The 12,362-nt window shown below is 39.5% G+C and overlaps 1 protein-coding gene across 1 annotated transcript; it reads left to right on the top strand.

The window, feature by feature from the left end:
• The first annotated feature begins 496 nt into the window (after nucleotides 1-496).
• Nucleotides 497-12,362, top strand: ppef2a (protein phosphatase with EF-hand domain 2a). Its single transcript, XM_072386852.1, has 16 exons — nucleotides 497-554; nucleotides 1,020-1,147; nucleotides 1,239-1,293; nucleotides 1,369-1,544; nucleotides 2,419-2,533; nucleotides 2,833-2,879; nucleotides 3,300-3,466; nucleotides 3,560-3,596; nucleotides 4,742-4,891; nucleotides 4,977-5,297; nucleotides 7,336-7,521; nucleotides 7,652-7,794; nucleotides 9,489-9,595; nucleotides 10,049-10,215; nucleotides 11,278-11,365; nucleotides 11,989-12,362. Exons 1-16 carry the CDS (start codon nucleotides 497-499, stop codon nucleotides 12,240-12,242), a joined length of 2,199 nt encoding a protein of 732 aa, XP_072242953.1. The 3' UTR covers nucleotides 12,243-12,362.

Raw genomic sequence — 12,362 nt, 5'->3', positions numbered from 1 at the left:
ATAGATTGCTTTATGTCAGCCTTCGTAGAAAACAGTCCTGTTTGGCCGGATTGAGGCCACAGACGTTAGGAGTGAACCCGAAGATAACAAGATTACACAGGGAATGCCCTACAAACTCTCCACCATCCTCAGCTGTTGAGTAACAACTTAAAATTGAGTCAGAGCCATTTCAAAACATATATAATGTGAGATGTGTGGCTCCAAAGAGTCTCAGGTGTTATATGGATTTAAATCAATGCTCTATTCTATTATGCAGTAACTTTATGATGTCTGAGACATTTTAGCTGATTTTAGCTCTGTGTTTTGAACAGGAACAGTCATGGGATGTGGTGTCTCAAGGTCCAACCATTTCCACAAAAACTCCAAGAAAGGTATCAACAACAATCTACATAAATCATCATCGCCCAGAATAAATGGAAAAGCTTCATGTTTGTTTCTGAAACACATTTTTCCTCTTGTTTGTGTCTGTACACTCAAACTGTATTTATAACCTCTGATGTATTCACGATCTGTGTCTTTTTCCCCCTCTGCTTTGCTGCATGCAGCCGTCACAAGTAAGCCACTTCTGTTTAACACTGTTTGTTGAGTTGGCATCGTTGTTGCTGGCCAGATGTTGGACATAACTTCCAATCTCCCGGGCTCATAAGTCAAATCATATACATTTCATATTGACTCTTAGATACAAAAAAACACATTTTAAAGCACGTTTTTAAAGCACATTTCAGAAAACAACATTAGAAACCTGGAAACTTTCTTTTTCCTGATGATGATGAAGTAAATCTGAAAGCCTTAAAAAAAAAACAATAATTTTGGTAGTTTTTTCAATAAAAATAAAAAAATCTAAAAAGCGAGACCTGCAGGTCTTAATCAAAACACACAATCGTGAAAAATCTCCACTAAACAAAACTTCAATATCTTTCACACCTGCAAATATTAACTGGAAGTCTTTAACTCCACTTAAGAAAATGTCAGCCAGCAGTGTGTCTCTTGATAAGTTGTTTCTGGGCTCCATGTTTCAGCCTTAAGAGCAGCTGTGCTGATTCAGCGATGGTACCGGCACTATGTGGCTCGCACAGAGACGAGACGGAGATACACCTGGCACATCTTCCAGTCCATCGAATATTCTGGAGAACAGGCCCAGATCAAGGTGAGGGATGACCAGAAACAGCTTCATTTTAACAGGGTTTGCTGAAGAGTAAAAGAACAACTTCAATCATTTTTTTCTCTTCTCTGTGCAGCTTTATAACTTCCTCGGCTACCTCATGGATAATTTCACACCAGCCAGCAGTGAACGTGAGATTTCTGCACACATTCAGATATATTTTTCAACAGTAGAACCGAATCTATGAGCTTGAACTTTTCTTTCAGGAAATTTGATCTCGCACATCTTCAGAGAGAATGATATAAGTCATGACACGGAGTGGGAGAGGTACTTCTGCTACAAGAACATTGAGGTGCCCGAGATTTACTCTGGACCTCATCTCACCTTCCCACTGACGGTGGAACAGGCGGTCGGTCTGTTGGAGGCCTTCAGGAACAAGAAAGTAGGTGCATGGCATTACAATATGTGTTTATTCCTTTTTCTTTGGCAGTTTTGTAGACAGAATACTTAATGAGTCTATGGGGCACAGGGTAAGGAACTCAACCAGTCTTATCGGAGAAATATAAAAAAAATATCCCAAACACAAAATAAAGAAGCCAGTGGAGGTTGATTGGGCATTTGGTCAAGATGCCTTTTGGATGTACCCCAAGGGCGGCATTTCTGACATTTCGAACAGGAAGTAGACCACTTGAGAAAACCAGGAGCACATAACACTGATGCACAGAATGATAAATAGGATATGACAGAAGACCGGCCAACAAAACAACCACAAATCTGTGCAAAATGACCAAAATTTGACTTCAAATAATCACGCTAAGATGTACAAAGACCACAGAGAGACATGGAGTGGCTACAAATACATGCAAAATTAGCCAAATAAGGCAAAAATGCTAAGAATGGAGTTAAAACGTAAAACAACAATAAATTGATCTGTATGTTTTTTTGTTTTGTTTCCTTCAGTCAGGGTTTTTAGCTCCTCTGCTAGTAAACTGGGGGTCCTTTTATAAGTTAGTGCAGACATATTAAGGTAAATGATTCAAATAAAAAAAAAAAGAAAATTATTTTCATATCAGAAAAGCACTCACATGCACAAAATTGTCAATTGTACAATTGTTGTTGCAAAGCTTGTAAAATCATTATTTAAGTGCCAGTTCAATCAGCCAGTCAAGCTGTGAATCTGAGAAAATGTTTCTTATTCAGGTACATGTTGGAAACAGGCTGCTTACACTGACAAACATCTCCGTAATATGATTTTACTCTTGTGCGTTTGTCTCTGTGTCTGCGACCTTCTTGTTAACCAGTCTTTCTCTCAGTAGCAGCTGCACTCACGTTACGTCCTCCAGCTGCTCCTGGAGACGTGGAAGCTGCTCCGCATGTTCCCAAATATCAACCGCATCTCCACCTGCCAAAGCAAAGAAATCACCGTGTGTGGTGAGAGCAAAGGAAACCGGGATTTTTATAAAGATTTTTGCCTCAAACATTTAGGTTACAGCCTCTAAATTGTGAGGATTTAGTTTCTTTACTCTGATGAAGATTTATGTATTTTTTTTGTAAATCAACATGTTCATAAAGATTGAAAACATAAAATCAAATTTGAAGGGGTGCTGTAAAAGCTAACAAATAGTACAGCCGTAAACCCTTGAGCCAAAAAATGTCTACAATGTCTTGTATGTGGACATGTGGACAGTCCCTAATTTTATTAGTGTATTTATGTCTTGCCTTCTTTACAGGTGATTTGCATGGACAGCTGGAGGACCTGCTACTGATTTTCTACAAGGTTAGATCTTCTTAAATTCACTCATCTTTTTATTAGCTCAATAGCTGAATATTTTTATCGAAACAGATACACTCTTTGTCAGTATAATCGTCTTATTTTGATGAATGGATGGATGAATGAATAACTGACTCTTCTCCGGCACTCAAGTTGCATCCTAATTTCAGGATAATATTTGTTGTAGTGTCATCAGGGTAGAGATGATCAAACATGCCTTTATAAAGTTATTCTTGACACAACTGACTTGACTGACTTGATCAATTATGGATTGTTTATTATATGGTTAAATCATGCAGATACATGTCATGCATACAGTTTAGTTGCAACAGGTTTCTTCTTTGAGTCAGCTAGTGACACCTATCGCTTCTTGACATTTATTGTAATTATCTTCCCTTTAACCTTTTGCTGCCGTTTACCTGTCAGAACGGCATGCCATCTCTTGAGAAGCCCTACGTTTTTAACGGAGACTTTGTGGACCGAGGCAAAGACTCCATCGAGATCCTCCTCATCCTGTTTTCGTTCCTGCTTGTTTATCCGTGTGATGTCTACCTCAACAGAGGCAACCACGAGGACCACATAATCAACCTCAGGTGAAAATTACACACGAGGCAAAAACTCTCAACAAATTCATCAGACGTGATAAAACCCTCATTTCCTCACTTGTCGCTCTCTGGCTGTTGCAGATACGGCTTCACTAAGGAGGTGTTGACAAAATACAAGGTAGGTTTCTGCAAACCCGAAACCCTCACATCTCAATACACTGACAAGCTGCATCCCTGCTTATCACAGTAAGTCAATATTTGTTACAGTCACCCCCACATTCCCAGGAAACCTTGATATAGCCCAACGTTCTCCCCACACAATCCCGCTCACTCCTCCTGGAAGCTAAGAGGATTTAAGATCATTAAACTAGATAATTGCAGGACATCTGGCTCCTGACGAGTCATGGAGGTCAAACAGGTCCCAGGACCCATAGAGGAACATTCGGTTCACCAGATTGTCTCACATGTAACGCTTGTGTCCTGGATTTGTCCAAATTCCAGCATATGGGATGCATTGACTTTACTGAAATTGTTTCAGTCAAACACTGGAACCACAGCGTGCAGAGACCAATCAAGTAGGAGTCAAATCATGAGTCTAACATAATGTTAACCTTTAGAATAGTTTAAAAAAACACTTAAAATATGTCTTTTGTAGTAGATTGGAAAACTCTTGAGCCTCCCATTTTTCTTTATATATTACTTCTAAGCAGCCAGACTTTCTTGTAATCTGCTAAACTGGTCTTGATAAATATTTCTCCAAGCGTTCTGATGATCTTTTAAAGCTGTAAGGCTGTAGTCCAGGAGAAAGAGGTCTGCCAATCAAAAGATCGGTGGTTTGATCCCCTACTTATCCCAGCCCATGATGCCTCTGATGCATCTATCGATGTATGAATGTGTGCCAGAGAAAGTGCTTAGAATGGTCAACTAAAATATAAATACAATATAGATACAAATCCATGAACAGCTATATTGCTTTTACATTCATGTTTGCACGTTTCAATAAATGGTCGAAACTATTTTCTGTTTTCATGGCGGTGTATGCTGTAATGTGTGGTGTTTTAAGGCTATTGCAGATTACTGTATGTGTACAGACAAATCTAATGCATAAACTTAGGAAACTGAATATTTTATACAAAAGTTAATTAGTCAGTGGATAAATAACCATGAGGAATGATCCACATGTGGTAAAATGACTTGAAGAAGTGCTTCAAGTGTGATACCAGGTATATGATACACAGCACTGAGAACTAATGTATACCTCAAAAAAAGAGAAGAATACAGACTAAAATGTAGTTTATTCAGACCACTAGTTCCTGTTCTCAGATACACGGCAAACGGATCCTGAAGCTGCTGCAGAAGATTTTCAGCTGGCTGCCACTGGCAACAGTCATTGACCAGAAGGTGCTGATCCTCCACGGAGGCATCTCTGACACCACGGACCTTGGTGTCCTGGCCAGATTGGACAGACATAATGTGAGAAAACATCACGTGACAAACTCAATGAAACTATGATTTTTGACAGTTCATTAAATCTGTGTTCCTCTCTGTTTTCCCTCAGTACGTCTCTGCGCTGAGGCCTCCAAAGAAGAGGAACCAGATTTCTACAGGGACTTCTATCGAGAAAGACATAGAAGACGATCTCTTAAACTCCAGCAGGCTCTCTAATCGTCGGGCCTCCCTCACGTATCCCGCAGCCATTGGAACCCGGGACTGCTTCCACAACCGCTCACTGCAGAACTTCTCCAGCCACCTCAAAGTGAACACGGAGAATGAGCTGGAGAGCCAAGGTGGGAGACAGATCAGAGAAAGATCAGAGAAAGAAGTTTTGTCTGTGTCCAGTGACTCTATCAGCAGTGATGTCAAGGAAGAGTGGAGGCAGGTGAGTGTGTTGAGTGTTTTCTTCTAAACCATGACGCACTTACTGTATGTTCACAATGATAGTTTAATAAAAACATCAAACACATGATTTCTGGTAAAGTTAGGAATCCTATTTGCCTGTGTTTCTCTGCATTGGCAGATTAGCCGTTTTTTAAATTCAATTTATTCCTGGAAACTGTTGATACTCCGACTTGAGGTGGTTTCAAATAATACATAATATGCATTAGAGGAAATTAAAAACAACTTTGCGAACCACATTCGGGATGACAGAAATTAGCATTAAACAAATAGGTTATCTTTTTCTGCATTTCATTCAAACTTGTCAATGCTTAAATTAGTCTATGAAAACACTTTCTAAGAGGTGATCTCCAGGTGTCCTGAAAGTATCTGAGCATCAAAACAAATGGATTAACTGATTAAAAGACAATTTTAGTAACACATCCATTCCCATTTCCTCTTAAATGAGGAAATAAGGATTTTCTTTTTGTGGATTATATTGGATGTGATACTTATATTGGATTTGATTATATTGGATGTGATTACTTCAATACTTGAAGTAATTTATTTAAAAGACACCATGTACACAGTTCTGTTCCAAGAATGTGTAATATAACAAATTGGGACTAAATCCAGACTGTTTGGTTTCTTAGGCCATAGAAATACTTCAGTTTTAGCCGACAGTGAAACTTGAATTGAATATTAAGCCAGCAGCATGTTTGTCGTAGGATTTCTGAGCTCATGCAGTTCATTCAGTTCGTTCCAAAAATATGAAACAATTTCTTTAAAGCCATCAAATACACAGCACAAATAAGACTGAGTTGAATTGTCTTCTAGATTCTAGTATTTAAACACATTGCCTAGTTTTAGAATATTAACAACATTGCATTGTATTACATGAACCCACTGTGACTTGATGCAACAGATGTGTGCTTTTACCTTTCAAGCCTCAAGCGACCCACGTGTCGCGTCAGCATTTTGATTAATTAATGGGTCAAATCAAGTGTGATAAAATTCACTGATCAGCTGACCAAACTACATTGACAGAGATGGACCATAAAAAGGTTGAAATGATTGAATTGAAACTATTTTCATCAAACTAGATTAAGTTTTAGTTATTTCTACAATCAGCACAATGTTTTTTTCTCACACGAATGTCTTTCTGGACCTTCAGACAACAAAAAGCTGATAGGGAATCATGCTGGACGTCAAGCACTAAAGATCCAGGTTAGAGTTGAGCCTTTTCTGATTCACTGTTAGGAGGCCCGACACTCCTCCACCTGCTTAAGTCGTAAGTGTGTCATGGAGAGAAACATGTTTTGTTCAGAAATCATGACCTTTGTACTTCAAGCCTTCTCCGGGAGTAACTAAGCTCTCTCTCAGTGACCAGCTTTCAGAAGACAAGCTGTGTCTTCAAATGCTGTAATCCACTGCGTCACTAATCTCTCTGTATCTCTGTATCTGCTTTTCAGACTGACCCCAATCACCTGAAGCATGGGCCGCAAAATATGTTTTAAAACTTGTCTTATATTTTGGAAAACTCCAAACTCATTTAACTACAAACGTTTTCATTCTCTGAAAAAAGCTTAAAGGTCAAATTTTAAGTGTTTGATTAATTTGTATATAATTTGAGTTGATCTGTCCCCATTTAGTTTATGCTGTGCATAATAATTCACTTTCACATCCATGGTACAAAACACAGTCCGACCAGTGGTGTCAAATGTCTCTATTCAGTAAACTGATCTGCCGGTGGTGGTAATGTACCAGAAAAACAAATTTAAATTCAAAGAATTCATTAAATGGATTAAATGATAACTGTTGGTTTATTTTTGAAAATGCTATTTACTGATATAAGTTTTTGTCTTTTAAGTCTTTGTGGTATTTAAAACAGTTTAAAAAGCTGACACAGATTGAAAGTGAGAATTTTGTGCATAACTGCAATGGCAGCTAAATTTGGAATGACGGGCTGATTTACTTTCCATGGTTGTTTTTTTTCTTTTTTAATAGCAAATCTCTGTCCTGTGATTTTTTTTTCCCTCCAGATCCTGGACCTGCTGTGGAGTGACCCGATGTCTCAGAACGGCTGCATACCAAACGAAGTTCGGGGCGGAGGCTGCTACTGGGGCCCAGACATCACAGAGGACTTCCTGAATAGACACAACATGCAGCTCATCATCCGCTCCCACGAGTGCAAACAGGATGGTTATGAGTTCTGCCACAGCCGGAAGGTCAGCTCCAACAGTGACGCTCACGGTCTCAATTCAGCTCTTTACCTTAAAGATAAATGTGTGTGCTGACAAATGCACTTTCCTGGCTGTTTCTGAACATTGACTCTGACATTTATGCAATTTCAATCAGGTCCTCACTCTGTTCTCTGCCTCCAATTACTACGATGTGGGGAGCAACAGAGGGGCCTATGTGAAGGTGGGACCAGACCTCGTGCCTTATGTGATTCAGTATCAGGCCAGCAGCATGACCAGAGAGCTCACTGTGAGACAAAGGTACAAGAAACTACCAGAAATTACTCATCCACAACAGCGTGAATCATTTTTGTCTATGTATCTATGTACACGATTAAATAAAATGTTATCAATAAAAGGTCGATTGAGCTGTTAGAAATAAGGCGTCACTGTAGTGAAAACTGCTTGTTTAGTTCAAGGAAATCATAGAGAAGACATTTTGGGATCTATGATTGTTTGTTTATTTGTTCATTTATTGCTGAGAATCCATTTTATGACACTGGAAACAGTGCAAAGATAAACAAACAGAGCACAAGAGATCAATTCCTGAGCACTGCAAAGAAAATGAAATTATTTCCAAAAATGCCAAATTACATCTTTGGATAATAATTTTCACAATCATTATGAAATTAGCTTTCTGTCTGTTCTGTCTATTGTTTCAACTCTTGTATTTCTTGTCATCTTCCATCCATCCATTTTCTATACCGTCAGTCCGTCAGTCGGGTCGCGGGTGGGCTGGAGCCTATCCCAGCAGTTATCGGGCGAAAGGCAGGGTACACCCTGGACAGGTCGCCAGTCCATCACAGGGCCACATAGAGACAAGCGAGACAAACAACCACACACGCTCACACTCACTCCTAAGGACAATTTAGAGTCACCTAATTAACCTAACATGCATGTTTTTGGACGGTGGGAGGAAGCCGGAGTACCCAGAGAGAACCCATGCATACACAGGGAGGACATGCAAACATTTCTTGTCATCTTTTTTAACAAAAAAACTTTGCATACAAGAAATTAATGGTGAGTTTAGCGGGTCTATACTTAGGACAAAACAAGAATGAACAAACACTAACAAATAATGAAACGGTAAAAGTGTAATAAGCAGCCTATAAAACATTCTAAACCAACAAAAGAAAACAAAAAGCAGAACATATTGAATCCAAGCTGAACAATGGAGATTAGATTGACTCCCCGGCTCATATGTAACTGCATACTCAGCTTCTACAACCTCCAACTTCCAGGTTGAAACTAAACTCTCCGCTTCCTTAAAACTCAAGTCGAAACGCTGCAGCAAAAACTGGTTCTGGCTAATAAAATCCTCTTCACATGATACTTACAGAGGTCACAACAAATATTTATAACCGCACATTTCAGGACAAACATACACTGAAAAAGGTGAATACAGTAAACAGAAATTATTCTGCAACAGCATGCTATATCTGGTCGGGATCTTGTGTCCTTGGCCTTTTCCCTCTTCTCCTCCCTCCTCCTTCCTTCAGCTCATTTGAGACCCATTGTTATGAACTTGAACTGACTCAAGACCCTTTTATCTGCACACAGTCGGGTTCTGATTGTTGTGTGAACATTTTTACCCCTACTGTTTCTATCTGGATGATCGTGTGAACAATATTGGATGCTAATGCTTTCTTAAAGATCGCCTGGTATAGGCGACATGTGAAAGTGTGCAGAGCCTACAAAAACAAAACTATCTGATATTACAGAGGAATTGTGTTTACAGTGTAGGAAGTCGGGTAGGTTTATTTATATTTAATTATCTATTCTTTTTTTTGTTGTTGTTGCTCATTAGTCTGGTAATAGTATATAAGAAATCAAGAAAAAAATTAGAAGATTAGAATAAAGACATTTGTGAAACTTTGGAAAACCTTGGACTGTTTCAGGACCAACACTAATTAAATTAAACAACACTGCTGTCCAATCTTTTATGTCCTCTGCAGTGTTGGCCGAACTGAGCGCTCAGCCCTCAAAGTCTTGCGGGAGCAGCTGTTTGCGCACAAGTCTGACCTCATCTGTGCCTTCAAAAAGTTTGACGCAGAGAACACAGGTGCGTGTGGTGTGACTTTCATGGGACAATTCAGTCCTCAGCAGATCAGGTGTTCGTTCATTTTGTGGCAGATCTATTGTATACTTTTCTTTAGCACTGTTGTTCTCAAAGGAGAAACGTGAGCGCACACTTTTGTGTCCTGGATGCAATGTTATAATACCCATTTAGGATAATATGTGCAGACCAAAAGTCCAGCAAAGATTTCAGAGTTTCACAGAAACTGCAGCCAGAACTTGTTCAGCGATCTCATTTCAATTAGAGAAGCACTTGTGTGTGTCATAAAGAAAGCAAAGCTACATTGCAAAAAAAACTTCTTTAAAAAAAAAAATGAAGAGCACACACTCTGCAGAGAGCAACATGTCAAGGCTGCTGTTGCACTTTAAACAAATGCTGTAATGACAATGAAACATAAGAAAAACTTGGTAACTGGAAATAAACTTTCCCCTCTGTCAGGCTTAGTGTCTCCAAGCGACTGGGCCGCTGCGGTGGAGAGTGTGATGCACCTCAACCTGCCCTGGAGGATGCTTCGCTCTCAGCTGGTCGTCTGCAAGACCGGCAACGTCATGATCAACTACTATGAATGGTTCCATGAGCTCGCCATCAAGGAGCCCAACGCAGACGTAAGGATGTATCAACTGTGCCTTAACTAACTGGAAATACTGGTATTTTGGGATCAATTTAAGATGTGGCTAAGTGCATTCATATTATATTATTCTTTTTCTGTATTTCAAACCGTTACGCACTTCATATTATATGAAAAGGCAAAAAACCTCAGTGAGATTAAAGATGCTTCAATTATGCATTTTTGTAAAGGTTTAATCCACTATATTCAAAGTGAGAAGAAAAAGCATGGGAAAGTTTACTTTAAAAAGATTGAGGGAGAATCCAGACTTTTTAATATTTTAAGTCAAATTTTGCTCAGGGCCACGAAGCAACACGTTTCCAAAAAAGTATTTTCAGATACCACGAAACCACAGCAATAATAGTTCCACATTTTGTAAGTGTGCGCACACGTTTTCAAGCTTTTATCTTTCTTAGGGACACATGTTGACTCCCTTTGTGACTTACGCTATTATATCTAACAAAATACTTCCAAGCTTTTTAATGTTATGATTTGCAGGAGAAAAAAATTAAGCTTACTTAACTACCAGTTAAAAAATAAGTCACTAAACTCCATTATCATTGGTTCATAGTTAAAAGTGAACCAATATCCATAACTGCCAGGCAAAAAAGAAAAAGAAGAACGAAACCGTTATTTAAATGTACTGGTTTAAATGTATAAGCAGCTAAACAAAAAGTGCCAGGACATAATGTCAATTTTTATGTACAATAAGGTACCATAAGGAAGCTTGTGTACAGATTACACTTTCGACTACTCTGAAAGCAGGACAGCCTCCTGCTTTTGTCAGCGGCAGCATCATTGTGCTGTGCTGTTCTCTAAACCAATTCTTTTGTAGCTCAAAAGCTCACCAGGTGTGCTTTTTTTAATGCACCAAGGAAAATGGGAGACTTTCACTAAGACACTGAAAGTGTGGCTTAAACAACTTCAACCAAATCCTTTCATATATTTTCCATGCCATCACCTCTGGCTTTGGCAAAGTTTGGCTGTTACTGACAGGTTGCATTGTAGCTGGCAAACTCATTCCCTCAGTACTGTTCTCACAGTGTTTCTCCTCTTGCAGCACATTGAACAGAGTCTGCTGGAAACGTTGTATCGCCATCGCTCCACTCTGGAGACCATCTTCAGGATTGTAGACACAGACAACTCAGGTAAAAAAAGTACTTATTAGTGAACCAAGGTTCATGCAGGCTCCTTTTAATTCTTCATGGGCAGCCAGGTTTTACTACCACCTTGTGGTTTATGTTCTAGAAACACACAGATATACTATAACCTGCATCAAAATGCATTAAATCCAGGGTGAAATTTTCCTTATTGAATTAAACATTGGGCGTCAGGATTCTGTTTATGTGTTTGAATGAGGTCCCTTAAGCCATCGGCAGTGTGTGAAAGAGGCCACGGCACGTAACAACCTTCTGATGAGGATTAACCGACTGATCTAGAGATGGGATGGGATTAAACAAGTTTGTACTTCCTCCCTCTCCTTTTTGGATATGGAAAGCAAATTGTTTTATTATTTTCAGTTTTTTAAAATAATTTCTTTGTATTTATTTTTACGTTGTCTCAGACTGTTACTATTGTTTCTTTTCTTTTTTGCATGTTTGAAATAAAACTTTTCATAATCTTCATCATCATCTACTGGTCCTTCCCTCATTTCTGATCAAACACACCCACAAAAAGTCTTTTAGTTTTTTCTTTCCATTTTTTAAATCCATATCTTTCATCCCTTCTGCATCTTGTCTTCTTTAACCTCAAACTTTCTCTTTCTCCTCAGGCTTCATCACCATGGAGGACTTTCGGCAGACTTGGAAGCTGCTGAGTGCCTACCTAAAGATGGAGATCACGGACGAGGCCATCTCCGACTTGGCTGTCACCATTGACAGCAACCAGGATGGCAGCATTGACATCGATGAGTTCATGGAGGCCTTCCGGCTCACTGACAAGAAAAGCCGGCTGGAGCGGGGACGCAGCATGTTCATGGGCACCACCAATGACCTCCAAAAGCTGGAGGGAGATCCCGACATATGACCAGAGAGAGTGCAAAGACTGTAAACAGAGTCATCAGCACGCAGCGGAGGGGATTGGAGGGGGAACTGCAGCCAACGTAAGCTGCTTCGATGACGCACATGACAACGCAGGACGATGCCG

This window comes from Leuresthes tenuis, unplaced genomic scaffold (assembly GCF_036924035.1).
Source record: "Leuresthes tenuis unplaced genomic scaffold, fLeuTen1.0.hap1 SCAF_6, whole genome shotgun sequence".
Lineage (NCBI taxonomy): Eukaryota > Metazoa > Chordata > Actinopteri > Atheriniformes > Atherinopsidae > Leuresthes > Leuresthes tenuis.
Note: the sequence above shows the minus strand (reverse complement) of the source record. Positions and strands in the feature narration are given on the sequence as shown.

What these genes read in the sequence shown, in the direction of transcription:
- ppef2a (XM_072386852.1), top strand. Translation starts at nt 497, where the DNA reads ATGTATTCACGATCTGTGTCTTTTTCCCCCTCTGCTTTGCTGCATGCA. An exon ending in CACACCAGCCAGCAGTGAAC is followed by an intron (nt 1,294 to 1,368) that starts GTGAGATTTCTG and finishes CTTTTCTTTCAG; the next exon opens with GAAATTTGATCTCGCACATC. An exon ending in CCAGATTGGACAGACATAAT is followed by an intron (nt 4,892 to 4,976) that starts GTGAGAAAACAT and finishes GTTTTCCCTCAG; the next exon opens with TACGTCTCTGCGCTGAGGCC.